Source organism: Pithys albifrons, chromosome 2 (genome assembly GCF_047495875.1).
Source record: "Pithys albifrons albifrons isolate INPA30051 chromosome 2, PitAlb_v1, whole genome shotgun sequence".
Taxonomy (NCBI): domain Eukaryota; kingdom Metazoa; phylum Chordata; class Aves; order Passeriformes; family Thamnophilidae; genus Pithys; species Pithys albifrons.
In genome coordinates, this window is record NC_092459.1 from 80188776 (window position 1) to 80209231 (window position 20456).

The 20456-nt window shown below is 42.8% G+C and overlaps 1 protein-coding gene across 6 annotated transcripts; it reads left to right on the top strand.

Annotated features, from left to right (window-relative positions):
• Positions 1–4779: 4779 nt before the first annotated feature.
• Positions 4780–12424, top strand: ZBTB18 (zinc finger and BTB domain containing 18). Of its 6 annotated transcripts, none has more exons than XM_071574829.1 (3): positions 4780–5097; positions 6412–6495; positions 8557–12424. In XM_071574829.1, exons 2-3 carry the CDS (start codon positions 6483–6485, stop codon positions 10137–10139), a joined length of 1596 nt encoding a protein of 531 aa, XP_071430930.1. In that variant the 5' UTR covers positions 4780–5097; positions 6412–6482; the 3' UTR covers positions 10140–12424. The 6 variants fall into 6 exon arrangements, with proteins under 6 accessions (XP_071430930.1, XP_071430939.1, XP_071430967.1 ...); XM_071574874.1 differs by lacking the exon at positions 4780–5097 and having other exon boundaries at positions 5916–6495; positions 8557–9244; positions 9357–9483; XM_071574838.1 differs by lacking the exon at positions 6412–6495.
• The last annotated feature ends 8032 nt before the right edge of the window (positions 12425–20456 follow it).

Genomic DNA, 20456 nt, shown 5'->3' on the forward strand with positions numbered 1-20456 from the left:
ACTGCCACCAATTAAGTTACACTAAAACAAAAAAAATATTAAATAAAATTAAAAATAAAAAATAAAGAGTGCCATGATCACAAATCATTTCTCTGGGATACTGGAGATATTTTCGGCTTTTACCTCCAGTCTAATTGGTTAAAAGTTTCTGGGAGGGTTTGAACTTATCAAGAGGATATCCACTTTCTATTGTCCTATCAATGAAAATCTTAGCAATCCAAATGGGTGACAGTATGTGATTTCAAATAACTCACAGAGCAAAAACCTGGGATATTTGATGACAAATGAGCAGTTTTCATTGTCGACTTATTTTTTGTCAGGGAGAATAAATGGGATGGTATGCAGAGTAATTAGCACAGCACTACTCTTCAATTTGAAGAAAATGTAGGAAACTGTTCCATGAAGTATAAGAAAGTGTGAAGGGCCAAATTTTCAGCTGGTTCCATGGTATAGCTGTGTTGTGTTAGCTTCTAAATCTGTGGCTCTGGAGCCAAATATTACACAGGCACCTTTGACCCTTTTCAGTTTAGGTTCTTTTGCTGGATTTCCCTCAAGAAGAGTTTCCAAGAGCATATAGCTCCATTCAAGCTCTGGAAACTATTGCAATGAACACTTTCAAGGCTTGCAAGCAAAACTGGCACCTGCAAAAGTGGCTCCCTATGTATTAATCAATCTTGAGCAGCAACACACAGTATTGGGAGACTTACCACACAAACTGTTTTAGAAAAAAGATGCCAGGAAACCTCAGGATTCTCAGATCAGAGGCAAGCAGGGAGGCTCTACCCGAGCTCCTGTAACACCACAGTGCAACGTCAGCATTGGTGATGAGCCAAAGGCCTTCAGGCCTGCTTGTTGCCTGGAGGAAATAAATGAAAGTCAGCAAGTGCAAAGGTGCAAGAAGTGCAAAATTGCATCATGTCGTTCCAAACTGTATTTGTGCAGTAAATGAGACTCCTTTCTTTTCAGGCTATATTGAGATAATTTTTACTTTCCCCATCTTATGAATGTTCTTAGTTCACTTTTCGTGTGTGAGTTCTATACGGTACCTTGGGATGCATGAGGTGATTTATAAATATGTGTAGAGACCAGGTGTACTGACAGATGTTTACGTCCCTTTACAACAGGGCTTCACCATCCCTTCCAATGGAACACCCGTCTTATATTATTTTTTCTAATAGAGATCAACTGGACTTTTGGGTATTTGTGAGTTTTGCCTCTGTTGTGTTTTTTCTTAATTCGCTTTTCTGTCATCTTGTTTCTATATTCAAAATAATTCAAAGTCTTTAAACCTCTCTAAATACTCTCTTAAAAAATCAGAGTTTCTTTCACGTTAAAAAAATTGCAGACAAATGTCAACAGTTCCAGCTTTAAATCAATGAAGTCTGACTCACTGCCAAAAAAGATTTTTAATCATAAAGTGTTACCTACATTCACTTTTTCTCTGTCTCTCTCCATCTCCTGTTTAGAAACAGAAAAAAGTGGTTTATTATAATAGCTGCATAAGAGGTAATTGCAGATCATTTCCTTAAATATAACTGTAGTAAGAAATAAGCTGTAGCCCCAGGGTGAATCAGTGTGAATATGCCAAAAAGACAAAGTGACTCGCTGAAGGTCGTTTAGCCAAATGATAGAAGGGAAAAGAAAATACAACCTGACTTAATTAGGAGTCAGCATTGTAAATACTAGGTGAGGGGCAGTAAAATTTTTCTCAGTACATCTTAAAACATAAGGAGGCAGGTTCATGTATATGACGAGGAAATAATAAATGAACAGAATGTACAAACAGTTATGCTCCATTAAATTTTATTTAAAGTTTATTTTTAAATTCCAGGTCCTGTAAAAGTCCGTAAGGACCTGAGAAAGTCCATTTGCTAAATGACGCCTTTAGCAAATAAATTCTTTTAATTTCTTCACATTAAGCAGCCTCATTTTTCACAGAGTTTTGTATTATGATAATGACTAAACTGCCTCCCTCAGTAAAACTGTACTTCTATACATAAGTATTCAGAAAGTGAGGTCTTACTAACCAACCCCGAGAAGCTGGTGAGATGGCTTATACTGGGAAGCATGAGGCAGGATGAAGTTTAGTGATCTAGGACAACACAGTTAATGTAATCATTTCAGGCAGATTCACTGACAGTTCAAATACATATAACTGCTAAGGTTATTTGTACATTTTAGATTTTAAAACTTAAACAGATAAAACTTTAGAACTGTTTTCAACAGTATTTTCTATTAAAATACTTTCAACATTTATTTTTGAAATTGTAAGAAAAAGAAGTTTACCACTTACAGGGAAGAAGTTCAAGAAATGACAGGCAGCAGGGAATATAGTACTGATTTTTCTCAGATGAAGTGATTATTAGCACTAAGGAGACAATCAGGAAACATGAAGAGCCAGCATCTTACTGCTGTATCCTGAAGACAAGGACAAAATGCCACTGAGTTCCAGGTATAATGGAATATGGAACATGATGCCAATGGGGAAAAAAAAGCCAAACTGTTAAAGATGGAATTGTATCAGTGTCTAAGAGAGACTGAAAATTAATAATTAAAAAATACCAAACCAGGTCTGCATGAGCAATTAGTTCACTGAAGGATAGAGAGAAAAGTGTTTTCTTTTGTACATATCTATATTTTATATTTTCATATATGTATGTATGTAATGCTCGAAGCATATGGACACCTAGATGCTAGCTGCTGTGTGATATACATAGCAGTGCTGTCAAATAAATTAGGCACAGCTAGAATTCAGTATGTTTCTTTATAACAGTTTCATATTACTGAAGAGAGAAAGTCTATGTCTCCAGCTTTTATATATACTTAATCAGTTTTGGTTATTAATACTGAGTTCTTTCTCTTTAAACTCTGAGGCTCTGTTGGTGAGGCTTCTTTTCTTTAAAATACTTCCCTGTATTATCTCTTTACCTGAATCCCAAGAGGAGATGGGAAAATACCCATCTCCTTGGATTAGTCTTTTCCTAAGGAAAACCTTAGCTCTTCAAACCTGGCCTCCACTGCCCTGTCCTAAGGCACCATTAAGCCCCAGCATTCTCCAAAGCCGCTGACCTCAATCTGCCTGTGAACCGTGATGAGGTCTGGAGAGCTCAGTCTCCCTTCGGGCACTGTCCTTCCTAGCACTGCCCAGGAGTGTGCAGACCTGGGCATGCACACTTCCCACCCAAACGATGCCAACTTGCTGGCACAGCTCCTTGCAACCTGCACTGCCTTGGCGGGAAGCACAAAGATCCCCCACAGTAACTCAGGGCTCGAGGTGGAAGCTGTAGCCCAGGGCACAGCAGTTCATTAAGAGAGAAACTAAGTCATGTTCCCATCGCACTCTTGGTATAAATTCACAGCTGACTTGTGCCAACCCAGAGCAGAGGCTGGGACCCAAACTACAGAATTATAAAAGTAAGTATTTATTCATGTGCATAAGGTGTTCCAGCCAAACTAGGCACACCTGTTTGTTTTCTTTAGGGATTTTATCAAGGGAATGGGGTAAACCACCTAATTACCCCCTAGTGCGTATTTCTAATTATCCAGTCATATGTGGTAAGGCAAAGCAACTCTATTTTTGTATGTCTTGCAGCAGCAACATCCACCAGCATCCTTGTGACTTATGTTAATCCGGATGTTCCTGCAGTCAACTTCTGCAAAGCCACCAGGCATCAGCAACTCGTGTTTCTCTTAGATATGGATTCCTCAGTGAATGTTGGCAAAAACTTTCCTTATCTCAGTCTAGATACATTCCTAGCAGAGGCAGGTGATGCCTCTTGGGTCTGGAGATAATAGTGCAATGTATGTATGTATGTATGGCCAGACTTCACTAACGCAGATTTGGGCAGGGCTCTCCCCACGTGCCCTTCCAGCCTGCACAGTGGATTTTTTAGGTCAGGCACAGCGTGCGCAGAACTGGCCCCACCGTTTAAGTCCTGAGGGTTCATTTGCCACGGCCAAGCGAGCTTGGACAGTGACAGGGAAGTCCTCGGGACTGTCACAGCACCGGTACTAACCGGGGCTGATCCTGCTGAGCATCCGAGATGTGACGGAATGGGATGGCAGGAAGGCATTGAACTGCCAGGGGACGGTCCCACTGAGACTCGAACTCAGGTCCTTGGGATTCAGAGTCCAGAGTGCATGTGTACACACATCCAACATACGCAGTGCACGTGTATACACACACAACATACAGGGTGCGCCTGTACACGCATACAACATAAGCAGTGAACGTGTATACACATACAACACACACAGTGCACTAGCCATGCTCGTGGCTCCCAATGCCTGCACGGTCTCGGTACTTTATACCACACTCTCCACCCCGACCGGCCCCGGGGCAGCACAGCAGCGCCCAGGCGAGCAAACAAGGATGCAGGAAAGGCTGCAGCGTTGTCCCCCGGCCATTCCCGAGGCCATTCCCTGTGCCGCTCCCGGTGCCGGACTGGTTGTGCCGCACCTGCCGTCCCACCATGCCCCGCGCACCGGCCCCGCCCCCAACCCCGCCCCCCGCGCTCGCCCCGCCCCGAGTCCGCTCAGCCCCGCCCCCTTCCGTCTCGGCTCCCGACCGGGTCCCGCCCCCTCTGCCCCTCAGCGCGCCGCGATTGGCGGCGCCGCCGGCCTTCCCGGGCGCCTGCTCCAATGAGCGTGCGGCGCGGCCCGCCAGTCAGCGCTGGCTGCTGGCGGCGGTTGGCGGCGGCGGCGGCGCGGGCGGGCCGCGCTGTCAGTCAGCAGCCGAGTCCGAAGTGGGGAGCGGGAGGGAGGGGGCGAACATCTGTCTGCCGCAGCCGGGCCCGGCTGTGCCGCCGCCGCCGCCGCCGCCGTGCGTGCGCCCCGCGCCCCCGCCCGCCCCCGGCCCCCGCCCGCCCCCGCGCCCCGCCGGTGCCATGGGGAGCCGCTGAGCGCGGGGCCCGCTTCGCTCCGCCGGCTGCCCCTCTCGCTCCTCAGCCGCCGGCACGGGGGGGAGCCCGGGGGGGGCGGCGGCCAGCGGGCGCGGGGGGCGGGCGGGGGGCGAGGCGCGATCCCGGAGCGGCAAGTGAGCGAAGAGGAGCCGGCGGGCGGCGGCGGGAGCGCGGGGACTTCGGGCCGCCGCGCAGTGTGAGTCCCGCTGCCCCCATCCCCACACACCCGCCGCGCCGGGGCCGGGGCCGCTGCGGCCCCGGGGGCGGGCGGAGTTGGCGGCGGGTCCGGCGGGGGGTGGGCGGAGGGGCGGGGGCAGCGCTCCCCGGGCGGCGGGACCGGCCGCCCCGGCGCCGCTCCCGGTTACTTTTCTTTTGTTGCCGCCGTGACCCGGGGGTGGCTTTTCCTGCGCGCCGGGCAGCTGCTTCCTTCCCCGCGGGGCGGCTGCCGGCGCGCCCGGCCACGGCCGGGGGCGGCGCTGCCCGCGGCACCGGGGCCCCGACGGGGGTGTCGGGGTCGGGGGGGACACACACACAGCCCTGGCCAAAAGTTGCCGCCGCTCGGCGGGCATGGGAGGCCGGGCCCGCGGGGAACTTGCTGCGCGCCGCCGCCTCCCCGCCCAGCCCGTGCCGTCCCGTCCGGTCCTGGGGGGTGTCGGGCTGTCCCCGCCCGGCAGCAGCGGACAGCTGGCCCGCCCCGCTCTGTACACGCGTGAGTGTCACCGGGGGGGCCGGCGGTGCTCGGGGCTCCCGCTCGGGCGGGGGCGCCGCTCGGAGCCTGCGGGGCCGGGGACCCGCGTCCCGCGGCCGCCGCGGTCACATAGCTGGACAGCCCCGGCCCCCGCGGGGGAACAGCGGTGGGGAAGCCGAGCCGAGCGCTCGCAGGAGTGCCCGGGCCGGGGGAGCTGCTCCGCGGCTCCGAAGGAGTCTGAGTTGGTGCTCAGTGTCACTTGCGCTGTCTTAAACGCTGGAACTGAAAGGACCGGCGGCGGAGTGGGGAAGCTGTGAGGTGGTAAATGGGTCCGGTTAATTTCTGCTTTTAACCCCAGGGCTCGGTTTAAAACCGAGGCGATGTGGATTTCTGGGGTAACCCCGTGGCTGGGATACGCTGTCAGCACATAAAGCGGTCCACCAACTTAAGGCAGAAGTGTTGCTATGCTGCACATACAGTAGAGCCCCATATGTTTAGGATTTTCTTTTTTTTTTTCCTCCCTGTTAGAAAGTTTGAAAAAAAGAGACTTTGAAGTATTTTGTTTATACTAACAGAAGAGAAAAGTTCTCCTAAGAAAAAGCTGGTGGCAGGAGTGTAGAGGAGTAGCATATGGCATTAAAAGGAGCACAGCTGGAGGTAGCATTTCCATCTGAACATGATGTCAGAGCAGCTGACAGCCTGCCATCCCTCAGCCTTTTATTCTAACACACAGACAGGGAGTTAGTGTGTGCAGATCTGTGTGTGGAGAAGGTATCTCATTCCTCTCTAACATCATCTCCACTTTGCATCTGTCTCTCCTAGTCTGCTTTTTTTCCACCGATCTAACAGACCTGGAGCCAGCAAGACTCAGAGGAAAGGACTTAATCAGGTTTATGTGTACTAAAGGTAGGAGTAGCAATAGATTAGATACAGAATATTTCTGTTTTGGTGTGTTGTTTATTGAATTTCAGAAAAAAAATCACATTACTTTTCTAACCAAGTTTAGAGGTAATATATGAAATTGAGTATTAAATAGATAAGTGGACTTAGTCAAAAGGCTTGGAGAGTATCAGTTCTTGGGCACATTGTTAGTATTAACTTTAGTACATATTATGAGAATGTCTTGGTTTGTAAGAAGGAGAAAGCAAGTTCATTCTTCGTTTCTGAGACCAAAACTGCAGTGAATTTAGTGGCAAGCCTAGAGAGAGTTCTGTTTTATGTTCTTGTCTTGCATCTTTTAAATGACTTTATGCGGGTTTTAGTGAAGCATACAAAAGTGTGCTTTTTTACAAAAGGACTGTTCTGGCTAAAATCTGTTTGTGGGCAAGTCGTTCATTAAACTTCATGGTTAAATATCTAGCAGCTCAGAAACATAGTAGCATACAGCTGTAGTGCTTCTGAAAGACAGAAATCAGTTATGTGTTTAAAAACTTTTGTACCCGGGAGAATGGCTTGACTGGTTTCCTCTTGTCTTTCTTGCATGTAGCATTTGAAATCTTTTATTTGGCATAACAATAATTATTTGAAGGAGTTTTTGTATTTGCGACTAATTTAGAACTTGTAGATTTGAGCTGCCTGAATTGGCCAGACAGCTGTAATCGCACTCCTCTATTCTTAATCTCTTTATCTGGGCAGCAGCTGCCATATGGCCACAGTCAGCTGGATCAGATGTTTATAAGCTTCCTTCTTCGTCCCTCTCTGTCCTTTCAGCCTCCTAATTTGATCACAGCTACCTTGTGAGCTGCCCTCCAATCTTTATTTTTAGCCCTCTTAAGGATTAGGATTGATGTTGGCTGTGGGGCACTTAAAGTGATTGTATTGTAAATCTTCGTGCTTTACTCTAGCGATGGTATTTTACAGAATATAGTAGGGGTTGTGTTGTAAGTTTTAGTACATCTTGGTTTGCAAGGGATGAGGGTTTTTCAATAATATCTGCCAGCCTAGAGAGACACGATCTGCTTAGATGATTTGGGAGACCATTGCTATCAATCACAGAAGAATAGATTAAGACAGGCTTTTAAGAGATTTTACTTTTCATTTGAGTTTTGACTTCTCTACTTCTTTTTTAAGTTTATTTTTTTCTTTATCATCAAGGAAGGCAAATAGAAAAACACTTGGGTAAGAACACTACTTGGGATACTGATTTTAAACCTGCACACATTCTCATGCTGAATGACTTTTTTTTTTCCCTAAGCTTGGTACTGCAAACTCTGCCTGGTGTGGGAGGGGAGGGAAATTTCTGTCCTTCTGCACAGGGGAAGCGGTGCTCGTTGGTGTTTTGTTGCTTTCTTTTGTGTATTCTGCATGTTGGCAAAAAATGTTCATGTTATATTGTACAGTATGGAAGAGGTCTAAAACCTTAAAACCCCCTATAGTTATTACAAGAAGAAAACCACGCAACCTAAATTTCTAAAAACTTTGATTTTTGCTGTTGATATGAATTGGCACACGTAAATAATTTTTGTAGTTTATGAATGTTAGACCATCAGATTTGGGTATATTAGCATTTCTTCATGTGCAAAGCTCTCCTCTTACTACAGTTTGACTTTAAAAAGAAGGTAGATTATCTGATTTTTTTTTTATCCGCTTCTGTGATCTCTCAAACTTAGTGTTAATTTTTTTTATGGGTCTGCCCTCCTAGGGATGCAATCTGGAGGAAGTTCCCTAAAAAAACCTCAATACTGTTGAACAGATTTTATGAACAGCAGTGATACTTTTAAAAAATTACAGATGAACCTTTGCGCTTACTAGACTTGTCTATTTACCACAGAAAGGTAATCATAACTGTAGTGGTCAATCAGGGAAAGAGTTGCCATCATACATGCGTGTTAAATATTAATCTTTGCGTGGTGTCAGTACCAGAATTTCGGCAATATAAATACAGGGGGTTAGGAGCGGAATTACTTGGTTTTGTAAGTTCTGTGATTCTGACCTACATTTAATTTTTTAAAATCTTGTTGCTTATAGGTTATGAAGACAGTATGGAGTTTCCTGACCACAGTAGACATTTGCTACAGTGTCTGAGTGAGCAGAGACATCAGGGTTTTCTTTGTGATTGCACTGTTCTGGTAGGAGATGCCCAGTTCCGAGCGCACAGAGCTGTACTGGCTTCATGCAGCATGTATTTCCACCTCTTTTACAAGGACCAGCTGGACAAAAGGGACATTGTTCATCTGAACAGCGACATTGTTACAGCCCCAGCTTTCGCTCTCCTGCTTGAATTCATGTACGAAGGAAAGCTCCAGTTCAAAGACTTGCCCATTGAAGACGTGCTAGCAGCTGCCAGTTATCTCCACATGTATGACATTGTCAAAGTCTGCAAAAAGAAGCTGAAAGAGAAAGCAACCACGGAGGCAGACAGTACAAAAAAGGAGGAAGATGCCTCAAGTTGTTCAGACAAAGTGGAGAGCCTCTCCGATGGCAGCAGCCACATGCCAGGAGACTTGCCCAGCGATGAAGACGACGGAGAAGATGAAAAATTGAACATCCTGCCTAGCAAAAGGGACTTGGCGGCTGAGCCTGGGAACATGTGGATGAGATTGCCCTCAGACTCAGCAGGCATTCCCCAGACTGGCGGAGAGGCAGAGACGCACACAGCAGCAGCTGGAAAAACAGTAGCCAGCCCCTGCAGCTCAACAGAGTCTTTGTCCCAGAGGTCTGTCACCTCCGTGAGGGATTCAGCAGATGTTGACTGCGTGCTGGACCTGTCTGTCAAGTCCAGCCTTTCAGGAGTTGAAAATTTGAACAGTTCTTATTTCTCTTCGCAGGACATGCTTAGAAGCAGCCTGGTTCAGGTGAAGGTGGAGAAAGAGGCTTCCTGTGATGAGAGTGATGTTGGCACTAATGACTATGATATGGAACATAGCACTGTGAAAGAAAGTGTGAGCACTAATAACAGGGTACAGTACGAGCCGGCCCACCTGGCTCCGATGAGAGAAGATTCGGTCTTGAGGGAGCTAGATAGAGAGGACAAGGCAAGTGATGACGAAATGATAACTCCAGAGAATGAGAGAGTCCAGGTGGAAGGAAACATGGACAGCAGCTTGCTCCCTTACGTGTCAAACATACTTAGCCCCGCTGGCCAAATTTTCATGTGTCCTCTCTGCAACAAGGTCTTTCCTAGTCCCCACATCCTGCAAATTCATTTAAGCACGCACTTTCGAGAGCAGGACGGGATCCGCAGCAAGCCTGCTACCGATGTCAATGTCCCAACCTGCTCGTTGTGTGGTAAGACTTTTTCTTGCATGTACACCTTGAAACGTCATGAGAGGACTCATTCAGGTGAAAAGCCCTACACTTGCACCCAGTGTGGGAAGAGCTTCCAGTACTCCCACAACCTGAGCCGCCACGCAGTGGTTCACACGCGGGAGAAGCCTCATGCTTGTAAGTGGTGTGAACGCAGGTTCACACAGTCTGGAGACCTTTACAGACACATTCGGAAGTTTCACTGTGAGTTGGTGAACTCATTGTCTGTCAAAAGCGAAGCACTGAGCTTACCTACTGTCAGAGACTGGACCTTAGAAGATAGCTCACAAGAACTTTGGAAATAAAATTTTTATATATATAAATAATATATATATAAATCTATATAGTTGTGGTACAGTCTAAAAGCAATCTTGTTTCCTTGAACTGAAAGTTTGGCTATTAGCTTGTTTTTGCACTTTAAGGCAGCATGAATATTTTACTAATTTAGCACTCTGATAAAAATGAACTGTAGAGGTAATCCGACAAAGTAACTAACTGCGGAGAGTATTTTCCCCCCTTTTCGGAATAGAAGCCAGCGGATACTTTACTTCTAAGGAATCTCCAATTCAAAAAATTTGGATCTGGTTTTATTCTCCCCAAAACACTGCATTCTTTTAAGCTCTTGATCTTTTTCCCTCTTAAAATCTGAATGTAGAAATCCTCTTCCAATTTTGTCAGTTCCTTTACATTTCTATAATTGCATGAGTCCTTTCTAGCTGTTGGAAACCTGAATGCTTTTAGACCCAAATGGAAAATTTCTGAAATGCTGGATTATCTATTTTTAAACAAGCGGTTGACTTAAAACTTATTATGGCAACTTCTGGATTTCTGACAGTTCCCACTGGAAAAAAAAAACCACAAAAAAAACCAACACAAAAAAACCATAAAACAAAAACCCTGAGAGTACACTGGGATCACTGGGACTCTGTCTTACGTGAAGGTTTTCTTGGGATGAAAAAGGATATTGCAGCTTCAACAGTGATGAACTGTGTGTTTAAAAATGTGAATTACTGTTATTGTATACTGTAATTGATTACATGGGCCGGGGGGAGGTATCAAAGAACTTGGCAGGTTGTGTTGATGCTCTTAGTTGAGTCTTGAAAAGTAAATATTAACGCTACAGAAATGCATGATTTTCAGTATATTTTTGTCTTTGTTTGCATTGTATAACTTTAACGAGTGAGTTGAAAATTATTTAATTTCCTTAGGAAAAAAACCCGACACCGTTGAAAATGCCAGTGTTAACGAAGAAGAGAAATGCACTGTTTTTATTTTATCTAATTTAAATTTACTTTCCCACTGTCTTTAAGTTGAGAAGAACTTAAGCTACGAGTTGCCGATTTAGCTATGTTAACAAGGAAAAAAAAATTGAATGTTTACAACCAGGCTTCGAGATTTGCATGTGCGGTGTGCATTTACTAACCCCAGACCCCGTTCTGATTGCACAGACCCCACGCCAGCTCCAGCTGAGGTGCGTCCATTTCCCCAGATGAGCATTTGTAGGATTCCTGCTGCACCACTCCACCACAATAGGTCGTTCTTTTTTTTTTTTCTTCCCCCCCCCGCCCCTCCGCCCATTGAAAAAAAGGCTGTGGACTGAAGGAAAAAAAAAAAGGCAAAAAAAAAAGCCCCGGGCTGAAAGGCCTGGGCAGGCCTGAGTGACAGGGGGGGCCGGGGGGGCCGGGGAAGGACTATGCGTATCCAAGCAGCAGAGACTGCAGCCTGACGTGTGGTTTTAATGACCAACACGCAGGTCAAAAGCATTTTGCACAGTGTTTGTTTTCCTGTCTTGCACTTACAAATAAGGTCTATGGGAGTAGCATGGAAAACGTTTGCTGTTTTTTCCTTTTTTTTTCTTTTTTTTTCCTCTGCTTTTGTTTAAAATTTGATCGCCTTAACTACTGTAAACATAGCCTATTTTTGTGCTTAAGATACTGAATGGAAAACTCCATTGTGTATTGCTGGACTGTTTTGGAAATATTTGGTCAAATGTGTGTTAATTTGGCTGTAATGGCATTTAAAACAAAAAAAAAAAGCTGTGAAAATGGCCTTGGAGCGTTATCTTTAGTTACTTGAATAGTTTCTAGGTTTTAAAACTACATTCTTTTCTTAAGTTAGAGAAGACAATCAGTGTCTGAGGAAAATGGACTTTCTCTTGGATTTTTTTGTGGTCCTCGTGAGTGATTGCTTTTTTCCTTTCCTTAGTTTCACATTCTTCTTTTGTTCTAAAACTTAGACTGACATCTAGCTTTGACAATCATAGTATGTTTTATTTTCCTGAGGAGGGAATAACTTATAATGCTGTTTAGTTTTGTACTATTGGTGTGTTGGTGAATTTTTAAACTGTGTGCTAACTGCAATAAATTATATGAACTGAGAAATCAATTCCCTTGTCTTTTTTCCCTCTTTTAAATTATAGTTATGGAGTATTTTTTATAATGTGTAACTTTATTACTTTTGTACAGACTTCTATTGCTAACTGTGTATGGAATATGTTTTCAGTATGCTTTTGAGCACTTTGTTGCTAACGTACATATTTACATCTCACTTAACATTTAAAAGAATTAAATGCCTGTGTTTTGAAAGCATTTCTCTGTGTGTAGCTCTCGATCATTCTTTAGAGGTATTTTTTTATATTATATTTTTCTTCCCCAAAGACTTTTGCAGAAGCAGTCTATTAAATTCCAGAAATTTTGCTACTATGGAAATATCTATCTATGCAGGCACACAATTCCTTTTCTGGGCTTAATTTCACTCCAAGGTGCTCTCTTGGGCTCACTAGTTTTTATATTTGTCTCTACTAGAACTGTAGAGCAGGAGGCAATAACTTTATCTGAAGCATTGGCCACGTACTGCCTGGCTGACAGTGTTAAAGTAGGCAGTCAAAATGTACAAACCATCAAAGCTGTCTGAACTACAGATGAAAACAGAGTAAATGTTTCTTAAAAAAAAACAACCTAAAATGAAGCTCAGCAAAACCTTTGAAAAAGAGCTGTTTTAGATGCTTGTTGCAGGATATAGCCAGAATTCTTGTTTGAGGCCGCTTCATCTAGGAATCAGACCAGCACTGCAGAGCCCAGTGGGAATACTAAAGTAGAGCTAAATTAGAAGGCTGGAACACAGACAGCAGGACCAATATGAAGGGGGGAAAATACCTTAATTTGAACATTTCATTGCATTTTTCATCTGTGTAGGTACAACCGAAGTTGTGCAGTGATCAAGTGAATCTTGGTGCCTAAGGTATTCTGCTTATCTTCCTACATCGGCGGTAATTTGTGTGTAGCCAAAATGATCTTTTTCACTGTTTTATTCTTTATAACAATTTTCAGTAATCATTTGCGGTGGTTTTTTGGTGTGGGGTTTTTTGAGTTATTACAGGCATTTTGAAAATAATTTCCTTTTATCAATGTTAGCATCTTTGGCCACGTAGAATTCCCTTCCAGCAGCAGACCTTTTCTGTAGGCTTTCATATGGTAGAATATTATGTGTAGTTAAGACGGTTTAAAGTATCGTCAAGACTGAAAGATGGCTAATATTGCAGTGCTGAAATCCGTGCAACTGATGAGCTTTGGCTGTGGCTCCAGGCATATTCACCATTCATTCCCCAACATTAGGATTTTCAAGGATTGTAGATTCCCAAATAAAACTTGACTTAGAAGTAGTCCTTTGGAAGGGAACAGAAAAGGTCACTTAGCCATCAATGACAAAATAATTGAGAATATTCTTTATACTTTCAGTTTTGTCTAGAGCTGATTTCTATGTGTGCAGCACACGCTTGTGGCTGTCCAAGTGTTTCTTAAAAGAAGAGATGAAACATACTCCTGTGTGTTGCTTCTCTCCATACAGTTTAATGACACATCTAAGTAGTTGTAACTTTTTTTTATAATACAGTCCCTAGATAATGAAGCATGAGCATTTTATTTGGCATGAGGATATCGTGGTAACAAAATCCTCACTGTCCGTGTTGCCATGATGGTTGAAGTCAACGTGTGGGAATGGAAACTACTCTCTAAACTTCACAAGTTCAGATGAATTTCTCTGACTGGGTATAGTTGTCACTTTTTAATTGTGAGTACTTCTAGCCCAAGACTCACGGGCAAGATGCTAAACATATAATTTGGCTTTTTTCTTTAACCACTACCTATAACAGCTTAATATTCTTTTAATTACGAGTGTTTTCTCTAAATTCAAGCTTAGAGGTTTGGTGTAATAGAGACTTTTGAACGAGGCACAGGATTCTACAGACCGTCTACTTACTGAGATCTTTGTGTGTTTTAGGTAAAATTTGAAGAACTTAGTAGGAATTTAAAACAAAACTTTCTGGCCAAGAAAGGGAAGGGATTCTCGCTGTTTTTCCTGCTCTGTCTTAGGGTAGAAGCCAAACAATCCCATGTACTCCTGTTGACAGTGAATGAAACCAGTATATTCCCTCAAAACTTGCATCACCTTGTCAAAAGCCTTAATAAAATTTTAAAATTAATTTGCAAAGGTACAGATTCCCTTTTGTCACTGTGCTACCCCAGCCCAGCAGCCGTGCTGACTCACCTGCTCGGGCAGGGCACCATCGTTTCCTGTCCCTGTGACAGCATAACCCTGCTTTCCTTCTACAGATAATGTGGCAGCGGACTGACTGCATCCCCTCCCAGTTAAATCTACAATACTCAAATGTTCTAACTTTTTTATGGATTTCTTATACACAGCTTGGAAAATGCATCTTTCCAGCCTACTCAGAAATGAAAGCCAGAGCCCCCTGTTTTACGAGCAGTGATGCAGCGATGATTAGTAGCTGAGGTGAACTTTGAAGGGGAGAAAATTTCTACCTGCTCCATCCCTTCACTTTGAAGCAATGTAAATTCCTTCAGAATGAAGGTGTAATATGTTTCAACACCGCAAAAATACCGTAACATTGGAGAAGTGATTCTAAAATGTTGTGTAGTTCTCTGTGGCCAGGTTTTCAAACTTTATACATTACTAACACTATTTGTCCTTGTGATTTCCAAACTGGAATATATCCATGGAGTGTGGTCTTTTATTAAAAAAAAATTAACCAAAGCTTTAAGGGTTTTTTTTGCTGGCATGGTAAATGTGAATTTTAAACGAACTGCCCTACTTTTTTTAAAAAAAAACATGCACAAATCTGGGCTCTTTCAAAATATTCTAGTTCAGGAGTCCTTGTAAAATTTTTGTTGACTTCACATTTTAATTGTGTCATTAAATGTAGTGAGTTTGATAGTAAAAAATATTTTCTAGATGGTAAGAGAAGAGTTCATCCTTTATTTATATGAATGCTTTTGGACAGAAGATGGATATGTTCCCTTGTGCCGGCAAATGTGGACAGAGAGAGGAAGAAGAGTCCTGCAATTCCTGCTAGTGTGATAAAATCAGCTAAACCTGTTAATGGGTCTTACGATGAAAGATTGTCCTTTTTGGAAAGATTATCCATTTTATTCTCATAGCCTAAAAAAGAAGCATTACTTTTAACCAATTGTCAAATTGAAATGCTCTCGGTGCAAATAACCTGCAGCTTACCCAGTTCTGCTGGAGCAAGAGAGAGGTGAGCCTTCTGCATGCCCAGGCAGCAGGAAAGCCAAAGGTGGTACAGGCTGAACTCTGACAGCAATGGCAAATGCTGCAGAGGTTTCCAGTGACAGAGATGGTTGCAAAAAAAACCGAAAACAAACAGAAAAAAACCCACCAAAACCCAAAAAAACCCCAAACATACTTATTGTTTTCGGAAATAATCTATGTTTGAGCTGGAGTATTTCTCTTACGTTGGAACTTCTTTGGTTAGTTAACTTTTCAGATCGACAGAACTCTTTAAAGTTGTCTGCTTATAATCCTCAAGTGCATTTTGCTTTAATATAGTTTCTTGCTTTCAGTCTTTTCTTTCCTTAGAAGACAGTCACTCCACTAATATATCGTTGCCTTCATGCAGAATGTGCACAGTTCATTCTTGGTAACTCCTTAACATCAGCCATTTGTAGCAGCAGGGCACAAGTGCTCACCCCTGTGTAAAACACTCCCCTTGCTGGGACAGACTTCATGCCTCTCCTGTGCCCTTGCTGTTACCATGGGGCCAAATTTTCTTTTCTTTTTGAACCTTTACAGCCTGGCTTTAAAAAGCTTTTGATTGGAGCTGCAAGGGAGAAGGTATGCAATCTAGCCTTGGAACTGAAATTAATGCGTGAGTGGGTATTTTTGAGATTGCAGGAAACAAGTAAATGATTGAATGCAAAATACAGCTGGTGAATAATTTTTAGGACATTTTAATGTACTCTGTTTTGGTATTTCTTAAACCCAGTGTTGTGCTTTAAAATGCATATTGTGTATGAACATATGTGTGTGCATGTGAGGAAGTAGTTAAAAATAACTTGCTAATTTTTATTTAGGTGTGCATCAAAATCATAGCCTCAATCATTCCTTAAAGATCTTTAGAAGACACTTAGTTTAGTGCTCATATGTAGCAGCCAATGTGTCATGGTCTTGTGAACCTATTGCTTGTGATTCCAGCACTAATCTGAGCACCAAGAAGGATTTTTTATGCCACGTCCAGAACATGCCAGATAGGGATTTACACAGCACATCTCCAGCCATAACAACCCAGTCCAGGAAACCCAGCTTTAAATTAGTAAAATATTTAGAGAGCAAGTTACATGTACATCATGACTTCCGAAAGGATTTAGCTGGTAAAGCAGTATGTTACTGCCTCAGTACTACAGAAGGTATATTAAAAGGCTTAACTGTCTCAAAACAGCTCTATGGTATGGTGTATGCTGTATCTGGATGTAAATCTAGATAGGGATTTAAATATTTCTTTCACAACCTTCCCAAAATACAGTTTGGTTAAGTCTTATTTACATCTATTAAGAAAATAAAAACTAGTCTCGATGCTATATTTTATGCTTTTGTCAAATTGTCTTCCATTTTAGCATTAAAGCTACTTTTTATAAACTTTTGGATGTATTCCCAATATACATCTTACTTTTTTTTTACAATTTTAAAAATGTACTTTATCTATAAATAAAACCCCTTGAAACTGATAGAGGTTTATCATACAAGATATAATTTATTTTCAACTACATTTGCCACGTATTCGCACTTAGTGAGGATTCATGTTGAGATAATTTTGGAAATCCATACCAAGATGAAAAATATAGTTAAAATCTTAATGAAACATATCCTGTCTTCATAGGCTATAGCTACCAGGTCTTAATTTTCTGTAGCTTGCTCTCTCTTTTTAAAGTAGTTTGGCTGACACCATCGATTCATAATATGATTTTTGTTCGTAGATGATTTTCAGGCTTAAATATATGACAGCTTGAAAACACTATAAATACCAGTATTTCATTATTTTCAAATGACTGAGTGACTTTTAAGAAATATCTGTATCCTAACAAACTGAGACTAACTAGGCAATTCTTAATTTTTGGAGAAATTAAAAGTTGTACATCTCTGTGTTAATTATGAGGATATAATATAATGAACAAATGAACATTGGGCTCGCTGTTGACAGAGACCAATGTATCTCTCCAAGTGCTGGATAACTCAGAGCAACGTATTTCTGTGATTTTCTCAAGATTGCAACTCAATGCGTAAAAAGAAAAGCTCTTGAACCACAAGAGGAACACAAAATTGTGTTTTATCCAATTCAGTGTGATAAGCATAATTTTTTTTCATTAATTATCGGAAAAGTCTCACAAAGAGAAAACTTCCAAAAAAGTGAGGGAAGAAATGGTATATAACAGGACTTGACTTATGAAATTTATTATTCTTAGGCTAAATCTAGATCAAGAAGTCCATGCATTTTAAAATCCCAGTGAGGAGACCTTCTATGCCCATAGCCAGTAGTTAAAAATGAGAAATCAAGCTTTTTCCTTTTTTTTTCTTCCTTTTTTTTCTTTTTTATGAGTACTCATTTTAATGTGCTCTTTTATTCTCTTTAATATATAACATGAAGTTTGCAGCATGAAGTAAAAGGTGGGATTCCTGCTGAGCAGAGAAAATACAGCAGAGCCATATTCACCTTCCAGCCTGAGGGTGTTGTATTAGGGTGAGAGCACAAGGCAAACACTGGGGCTGTCAGATGGTTCCCAGCTCTCGCCAGCGAGCCTGCTGGAGGTCAGCTTCCTGCAGCAAGTGGTACCTTCATTCTTCAAACACCAGCAGGTTTGCAGACATGCTTCTGCGGGAAGGAATGAAAACGCCTGAAGTGTTGCTTCTGGAATGACGTTGGATAACGTGGATTCAAACAAGGCATTAAAACAGCTGTGCTCACCCTTTCTCAGCAAAGAATGGAGATGGGAGTGCTCACTGCCTGCCCTGCGCCAATGGATGTGTGATTCATAGAAGGACTTGGCGGTATAAGCTGATTCTAAAATGCTCAGAACTAACAATGCTGCTGGATGATCTGGAGCTGGATACCTCAGTGCTGTATTGCAATGCTATTTTTTAAAAAATATGGCAAATGTAAGGGTCTGATCTATCAATTCTTCTTCTTCATGGAATAAGAGCCCCAGGGAGAGCAGAGATGTGAATTTTTATGACCTACCTGACATGAGCTACATGTGAGTCAATCTCAAGACAGTGAGTAGATGACTAGCATTCATCCTAATGTTAGCCTACTATTTTAGGCTGACACTCTTCAGATTCAGGGCTCCCCCACAGGAAAGCACGACCATTTAGTGTGTTGGGATTTTATTTTAACAAGAGCCTTTGACAGGTCCTGCAGTCATTCATGGCTGAGCCAGATTCTTTCAGTCCAACACTGCCTGTATTAATAGTAGGAAAATTTTGCTTTTGGGAATACTCACCTCCTCTGGTTAGCTACTGCTACTTCCAGAACAGGGTAGGAATATGTCTGGAGCAGAAAAAAATTATTTATAAAGAAGATATCAGTTTAGCATGTATTGCCAAAAATTATTACTGATGCTCACCTTTTGAAACAATCTTCCCTCCTTTTATTTAGAATAAGAAGAAGAAGGAGCCTGTGCTTTGGACTGTGGTGAGAAGAGAGGGAACATCTGTAAAGAATGGCTTTTTTTTCTTTTTTTAGAAGAGGGATAAGCACATTGTTAAAAGAATGAAGGAAATTACAGAAAAATGAGGTTTAAGAGAAAGCACATGTTGAAAGACAGAGCACATTAATCAAGCTATGGGAATGGGAGGTATAAAGTCTCTTTTCTACACCACTTTGATTTTTATTAAGGAAAAAGCATTATGAAGTTTTTTCCTTTTTTTTTTTAATGCTTGTTCTTAGGAAGGAATCAATATACCATGGTAAGGTTGGGAGCCTCTCTCCTGGTGTAGTGCTGGAGGATGAAACATTTTTAATTCTCAAAGGCTTCTTCTCTTTTTTATTTTGAACAAAGAAGGGAAAGTCTCCTCCTCATAACTCTACAGATGTCAGAATCACAGTTTCCAAGCCCACATTTGAAGTCGCTTTGTTGGGTCAGTGCAAGACCCTATCCATGGAGCAGAGGTCCCTGGCTTTCTTCTGCTGTTCTACCAAATGATGTATTATGGATGGGGAATCTGTGGCCAAAGCTTCTTGATAAAATGTTGTGGCTCATTCAAAGCCACTGAACTTACTGAAGAAGGATGAAGAAAAAAAGAAAAAGGAAGTGAAAGTCATGTGTGTCCTGAGGTTGGATGCAGGGTTTGGTTTCAGAGTATTTTCATTACATCTTCTGTGCTACCTCTCCAGCCCTTTTGTGCACCATGTTTGCTGCCTGATGTTAGGCTTGGCTCCTCTCCTTTCTGCTGTCAGCAGATCCAATCTGAACGATTCTCCCAGAGTTATTTGTTGCTAAGAGAAAACAATTTTCAAGTCCTCTGGAGAACACCAGAGAAGTATGGTTAAATAAAGTTCATCCCTGGGTTCTGGGCAGAAATTAAGCTAATCATGGAAGTGTTTGTTTCATCACAGATCCTTCTGAGATACTTGCTGGTCTTTAGTGGGTACTTGCTGGAACTTCTGGTTTGTGTCTATGCTATTTATTTTGAAAAATAAGAAAGGGCTAATGAATTCAGCTGTAGCATTTGTTCAGGTTATGTGGATACTCTTGCAACTGCCCCATTTCTTTCCCACATCCCCAGCCTCACTGTTCCTAGGAGACCATTTGCCGTCTTGGGCACATACTGGAAAGGAGGCTTTCACCCATTCTGCCATGTGGAAGCGGGTTGTGAATTTCGGCAGTCGGCAGCATGGCTGTGTGCTCGCAGCCTGGTGCCTGTCAAGCATCTTGTTAGCACAGCATCCACAAGACAACTACTCTAAGAAGTACAGCTGGGGGGGCTGGAAATCACTGCAAAGTCTTCCCCCCATTTTTAAATGTGGCTCTTCTGCATGACTGGCAGGGAGGTGATGAGGAGAAGGAGGGAATAGAGAGGGGGGGTTTGGTCCTAAAGTTGGGGTTCACTTTCCATGATAGCCCTGTGGAAAGCCTCACTGTTTCCTGAGCCTACAGCAGCCACACAGAGCAGGGGCCAGCATGGCCAGGCAAGTAAGGACAGAGGCTGGTGGCAATTTCATGGTTCCATCACTTTGTTTGTGGAGGAGGAGATGGAAGTGCTCCCAGCACCATAGGGTGGCAGCAATGCAGGGAGGTCACTTCATCACCACC